The following is a 7,500-nucleotide window of genomic DNA, read 5'->3' on the forward strand; positions in this document are numbered from 1 at the left end:
ATTCACACAGCCTGCTAATATATCTTTCGACATATTTATGTAGAAATGCAAGTATTGGGAAATACTTTAACAACAAAACTTGATGTTGACGAGTAAGTGTATAGTGTCTACTGTCTAGTGATTGATAGTGTTCATTATAAATACATGTATTATCTATGCAAGTCATTGTCTGTTTTTGAAGTTCTTATGGTGTCAGAATTGAGTTTCAAGCCTCTCAATATCAGAATTCCCTACAGATCCATCAGTCATTCCCCCATCCTTGTCTGAGTCTAATGTGTGACATGAATTTTTTAACAGAGTGTTCATCGGCTCTGAACTGATCTCCATTTCCACCCCATCACTTCCCCCAAATCAGCTGTATTTCTAAGTGCTGCTGCTGACAGTTCTAAATCATATCCGTGGAAAATCCACCTTGTTCTGTTCAGTGTCCACAAGGTTACTCTCTAATCTCTTGTCAACAGAGCAGCACCAGAATGTCTCATTTGATTCCATCAAAGCCTTGAGCTTCCGTCTCTTGACTCTTGCTTTGAGTGAGACTGCACATAATGTAGAGCTGCAACGATTAGTCAATTAATCGATTAGTCAATCGACAGAAAATTTATCGCCAACTATTTTTAGAATCAATTAATCGTTTTAGAAACTAATTTTTTTAGAAACAAATACTAAAATTAGTAAATTACCTTGTTTCCCGTTTCTTAAATGTGATTTTTTTTTTAGTCTTCTATGACTGTAAACTGATTATCTTTGGGTTGTGGACTGTTGGTCAGGACAAAAGAAGACATGAGGATGTCATCTTCGGCTTTGGGGGAAAAGTGATTGACATTTTTAATGCGGCGCTGGGCCAGCGGCTGCCCGCACCAGGGTCATAAGAGGACACTCAGTCAGTCATACGTTTAGTGAGTTTGGTTGGGAAAGTAGTGGCTAGGAGGATATGGGACGGGTGGTGTTAGGATAGGGGGCATAGGGATGGGAAGGTGGTATGTGTCAGGATTTGAGGGATAGGTAGGTCGAGTGGCTAGGGGGATATGCGGGTGGCATCGTGGTTGTAAAGGTTTGTGCTTGTCACCATTTTGTGACATTTTAATGATTAATCGTTTAGTCAAGAAAATAATCAACAGATTAATCAATATGAAGATAATCGTTAGTTGCACCCCTATACAGTCCCTATGAATATTTTTTTGCATTGTTATGACTAAGGAGTAAGGACTAGTCTCTGTTCATTTCAATTCATTTTCAATGATGTGTCTGTTGATGACAGATTTCCATCCGTTTTGATGGACCGAAAGTTCGAATGGTTGAACCTTTTTTGGACAGGTGGATTTGTCACCACCATCTGTTTCGCCAGTCAGTTTGTTTTGGAAAAAATATCAGTGAACAAAGGCGACAGAACAACCAAAACATAGATCAAATGAAAAAAACAAAAAAAGTGGTGTAACGTTGGGATGACTGCAGGTTTTCCAGGTCAGTTTCTTGTTTATTTTATACTGCAGAGTCAGTTTCTTCTTTTTTCTATGAAGCAGCAGTGCTGTGAGCAAAGCCTTCTGCCTTGCCCACCGTGTTGACTTAACAAACTAAAACCAACAGACAGAAATCTATCCCTCAATAATTCTGTCTGTGTTCTGATGGATCAGCATGGCCGCCGCCCAAGCCTTCAGATTGCAACTGAAGCAAAGGTATACCTTCAGGCAGGGGCTGATGTGACCACCAAGCGTCAAACGTTGGTAAGAATCTACCTGCCACACCTCCAAATCCAATGGCAATCATTACTGCCTTGGTTGCATGCCTTATGCATGCATTGGTCTTTGTGTTCTCAAACGTCCTCCCTGCTGGCCGCCTCAAATCAAAACTAAACAAGACAAAACAATGTCTGTCTCAATTCAAACCTTTATCAAATGTTTCACAAAGCAGCTGATTATATTCTTTCTCAGCTCTTGCACTGCACAATTCTGCAATTTAACAATAATTTAGTCTATTATTGAAACCTAAAATTGTAATTTTCTCGTTAATTTCCAATACAAAATCAACTTGCTTCAAGACTTTTGCAGAGTCAAGTGTCAAGTGTTTCTGCAGTGATCTGCCTTTTTGTGACTTATTTTAAGACACATTTCTAGAAAAATAAGATTCGAAGGCTGAATATGAGAGTAAATGACGTTGAGGTTAAGATGTGTTTTTTTGCAGAGGGTTAGGGGTAAAAACCCACTATTCGACACGGGGCAGGTGAAGAAGTTGGACTCTGCCTGAGACTGACACTTCATCATTTGCACGCTGATGTCAAGGTTCATCAGAACAAAATAGAGCGGAGGAGGTGTGATGCGGCCGTCGTGCTCCAATCGGAATAAATTGATACGCCTGGAATTGGGGAGCGTCCATCTCCTCAGAGATAGAACCAGACAGAGAATACAGAAGTGGGACGCGCCGCCGGACGATCGCACCTCTCTCCCTCTGCACCTTTGCTTTGAGTTTGAGGGAAGGTGTGGGGGGGGGGGGGGGGGGGGGGTCAGTATCAATCACAGGAGCAGCAGGCCCTCTTCACCCCTATATTCTCCGGGGATGATGCAGCATTTTTTATTGTCTTATTGTCTTATTGGTTTTCTACTACCAGAGGCAAGTTGACCCGCTTTAGTTTTTTGTGTTTTGGTTTGCAATTTCTACCCTTGATGTCTATATTGCAATATTTGGAATTGTCCTCAGGCATCTTAGAGTGCAGGTAATAGAGAAAGGAGTGGGGGTGGAGATCAAGAGAACAGGAAAACACAGGGGAAAAAAGAAAAACGCATCTTCCCACTTTTATACTCTTTTGTTTGGGAGGGTTTGTTCACTTCAGTTAGTTCAGTTATGTTTATGTTTTTTCAGTTATGTTTATCACACAAACATGTCCCAAAGGGCTTTACATAGCATCACCACAGTACATCATGATATACAGTATCTACACACAACATGGGCAACATAAATCACATACTCACATTTTACTAGATAAATAGATTAGGGATGGGCATTTCTAGCAAAAACACTATTCGAAATTCGCTGGCCAAATTCGAATTTAATTCGAAATTCGAAAATAAAAATAAAAATGTAAAAAAAATTAAAAATGTAATTTATTTTTTTTATTTTTTTTTACATTTTTTTTTTTTTTACATTGACATTTTCGAAAATAAAAAACAGTTTTGACAATCATGAGTGGTTCATTAAATATTTAGTAGGCTCAGGTCTGAGTGCCAAAGGGGTGCCAAAGTCACCCCCTCTCCCTCTTCATGGGATTTCATCCGCCATTCATTTTTCCATAAACCTTGCTTAAAATGCTTATAAAAATTGTTTTACTTGCTCAAACCAAGCGATTTGACTATACTTAGAATCAGGGGAGACAATGCAACATTTCACTCAAAAAAAAAAAAAAAAAAAAAAAAATGTTTTTTTTTTTTTTTTTTTTCGAATTTCGAATTTCAATAATAAAAGTCGACCTTGATAATAACAACGATTATTCGAAAATTCGAAATTCGATGCCCATCCCTAAAATAGATAGTATACAGTACATTACTACACAAAGACAGCAGATCTTTGGACTGTGGGAGGAAACCGGCACAAACACAGGGAGAACATGCAAACTCCACACAGAAAGGACCGGCATGGAGATTCGAACCCACGACCTTCTTGCGGTTAGGCAGCAGCGCTAACAACTGAGCCACCGTGCCACCCACTGTTGTAGTGGTGACGTTCTTCATGCGATGCTAAGACGACCTCTGCATACACACACACCACTGCAAAACACTGACGTACACACACACACACACACACACACACACACAATCTCCTAAATTCACCCCCCCCCCCCCCCAGAAGCAGATAAATTAGCAAGAAATGCGACTTCAGCTCACAGTCAACACGGATTGACTCCCAGCGACTTCCATTCGTCTCTTTGCTTTGACACACAAAGAGACAACTAAAAATAAGACTCCTCCTACTTGACGCCGGGACATGGGTAGAAACAAACAGGCAAAAGCAAAGGATGTGATGACAAGCGACGCCTAAAGGCCGTTTCACACCAGTGTGGATCACCGAGATTCGCAATTTTTCCCCCCTGCTCCTCACATCTGGGCTTATTTGTATCAGTGACAAAGCATAAACACATCAGCCCATGGCTGATAATGTAATCTGGCATGGGTTTCCGAGGACCAAGCGGAGTGGACTGTGCCAAGCGGTCCGGAGGCTACATTACTCAGGCGCTGTAACCCCAGAGCTAAGCAGATTGTATTAGCACTGCTGAGCAGTTCTGTGCACCATTAGTCTATAATAATAATAATTATTATTAGTATTAATAATAATACTGTAATTCAATTATTTTATATAGCGCTTTTCAGTGACCCAAAGGCAGTTAGTCTATGATGCTGCATGTTAATGATAACTGTGACACTGATATCCAAAAGAAAGGGTCCTGATTTCATGTTTTAGGTGGATCCAAAGCAACCACATCAGACAACAGTGGGGGGGGGGGGTACTACACAGTAGATCTATATGGGTCATCAGCATGAACAGTGAAGAGAGAACAACAGAGAGAACAGAGAGAAACCTGATACAGCACATACAGGTATTATGCATCTATACTGTAAGTAATACAAACATTTGCACAACAGCAGACCTGATGGTGCACATAATCGTCCCTGTGTTTCCACATGTTGTAATTTGCAATAGGATCGGGGAGGGAATTCTGTGATTATTTTTCCATTTTTTTACTCCCAGAAATCTATGCACAATGCACATAAAAAAAAATTGTGAATAGGGAAAAGCATGAATGTTATTCAAGGCATCGCTGCTCCCTGCTGTTTTGCAGATGAAATGTTTCATATTTGCATAATTAGAAAGTACTTGGTGTAACTTAGTTTTTTGAATTAAGTACTTGTTGAATGCGGTCCACCATACTATTGACGCTGTATTCTCAACTCTAATGGAATAGGTTTCACACGCACGCACGCACATACTGTTGATGCTGTATTCTCAACTCTAATGTAAATGGAATAGGTTTCACACGCACGCACGCACGCACGCACGCACACACACACACACACACACACACACACACACACACACACACACACACACACACACGCAGAAAAAGGTAATGTACAGCACCCCATAGAAGTGCAAAGACAGGATGTTTCAGGTCTGTTCCCATCCTTGACGCAATGCCTTATCTGTCTTTTTCTTATAAATACAATGTTGAATCAAGCCCACACACAAGACAAGCGTGCCAGTTAAACATGTAAGCCTGTGTGTGTCAGCGCTTATGTATCTATGCATCTGAAATGATCTTTTTCCTCAGAACACTGTTATTTCACCCTCCACTGATTAGCGGCAGCACGTTCTCATCTGAAACCACCGAATTAATCCTGGATCAACGGTCTTCCTCATAGATGTTTGATAATGGCCCTTATCATCCCAGGAAGAGGAGTTCTCTGTCTAGCAGGCATTAGAGGGGAGTATACTCTATAGTAGTAGTATAGTATATATACTATACACTACTGTTCCAATGTGGTTTCCCCTATCCAGCACGATTCACTTCATAGCAGTGAATTATGTAGGTCTGCCCCCCCCCCCCCCCCTAATCTGTGTTGACTCACTGATGTAGGCTACAGCTCTGTGGAGAATAATTAAAACACGGAGCGGTGAGATGAGCGAAGTCAAGTCTCCCATTGATTGTAAATAGAGCACGGTAACCTCACACATCTGAGAAGGATGTGCTTCTGGTTTACTGCAAATATATTTCCTGGGCTCTCGGCATATAAAGCATGAATTACCATGCAGGTATGCTATTCATCTTGATTCTTACCACTGTGCTTAGAGACAGAGCAGGCTGTCATAAGAAAAATTGGGCAAGTCCAGCACTGACCTCAATAGTGTTGTTAGACAAATTGCATAATCTGATTTCTGAATTTAGGTTGGACTAGAGTTGGCCTGAGAGAGCTGGAAATGGGTCAACGTACGAGACAAATAGAAAATAGTAGCTACATTTAAATAGGACACTAAAATGTCAATGGATTTCATTTTCTCATAATAAATTCCTTATTTTGCCCTCTGACGATTTCATTACAGACTGTAATTGGATATAATTGTAAATAGAAGTTTAGTTAAACGAAAGTGCCATTCATGATCACAAAGATGGTAAATGGTCTGCATTTATATAGCGCTTTTATCCAAAGCGCTTTACAATCAGTAGATAGTCTACATTCACCCATTCATACACCGATGGCGGCAGGCTGCCACGCAGGGTGCCTACACACCATCGGGAGCAAGGAGGGTTAAGTGTCTTGCCCAAGGATGCTGTGACCTCATGAAACATCTGTACAATATTCCTATGGGGAGTGTCTATGAGGCTTAATAGTGAACTTGTGAGTTATATAGAAATCAGTCTAATAATATTCCTGTAGGGACTTACGAGTGTGAATGGGCACTCAATATTAATAGGCGATAGGACTGTAACCTTTTTTATCATTAGCTGTTTTGCTGTGATATAGCACCATTGTAAAATTCATCACAAAACTTGATCTATAATTTCCCCTTGGGGATAAACTATTCTATCTATGTCTGTCTGTCTGTCTGTCTGTCTGTCTGTCTGTCTGTCTGTCTGTCTGTCTGTTGTTCTTTGTCAGTGCTTCAATAGTATCATACGCATAATAAAATGTTCATTTTGGCATCTGATGAAATGATTATAGGCTCAGTGTATAAATGGGAACTGCCCATTATGAGGAAGATATTATTCCTGTATGATTACGAGTGTGTCTGTGACTCACTTTATAGTGACCTCATGGTAGCCAGCCTATACTTTTATACCCATATATCACTATCCAATAACCTTATTGGGGACATTGTGATTTGTTGTGATATTTGCGCAGAATGTATCACATGATTACTGTTGAGGGCTTCAGACCACTCATAACAACATATTCCTAATTGGCATGTCACGTGATGAACTGAACCGTTTGGCATTTTTAGGCTCACCTTTAATGTGCTCGTTGACCACGCTCTCCAGGCGGTCCAGCCTCTGGATAATCCTCAGGGTTTCCCCCTTGCTGTCCTCCTCCAACTTTCTGTCCGCCGCCTCGCTGCTCTCCGAAACTTTGTGGCCGCCGTTGGCCACGTAGTTAGTGATCCAGCCCACATACAGCAGACACACGATGTTGGTCATGCCGCTCAGGATCACGCATGTCGACACCAAAGTTTTAGTTCTCCGTGTGCACAGCATCGCGACATCCCTCCATGGGCTTTCTGGGTTGTTGTTTTTCTGCCGACGCGCGCCCGCACGCAGGTGGATGATCAGAGAATCTCTCTCAATTCAGCACTGGACAGTGCTGCAAAACAACGCTGAGGTCCGAGCAGGAGCTGCTGGGGCATTGCTGGAAAGCGCTGCCTTTGCCAATGCCAGTGCGCCGGCCAGAACAATGCTTGGTGGTAGTGATAGAAGTACAGTAGGCGGAATCAGTGCTGCGAACCCCAGTGCCTCCCAGCAGT

General features: G+C 41.6%; 1 protein-coding gene across 1 annotated transcript in view; it reads right to left on the reverse strand.

Moving 5' to 3' along the window:
* Nucleotides 1-7,237, reverse strand: part of LOC310792558 (polypeptide N-acetylgalactosaminyltransferase 18-like) — a gene marked incomplete at its 3' end in the record, with an annotated part of 124,879 nt that extends 117,642 nt beyond the window's left edge. Inside the window, exon 1 of the mRNA XM_083654256.1 lies at nt 6,991-7,237. Within this exon, the coding sequence (XP_083510382.1) occupies nt 6,991-7,234 (244 nt within the window). The 5' untranslated portion in view covers nt 7,235-7,237. The remainder of the gene's footprint in view (nt 1-6,990) is intronic.
* Between the last annotated feature and the right edge of the window lie 263 nt (nt 7,238-7,500).

The sequence above is a fragment of the Poromitra crassiceps genome (assembly GCF_964638095.1).
Source record: "Poromitra crassiceps genome assembly, chromosome: 18".
NCBI classification, from domain to species: domain Eukaryota; kingdom Metazoa; phylum Chordata; class Actinopteri; order Beryciformes; family Melamphaidae; genus Poromitra; species Poromitra crassiceps.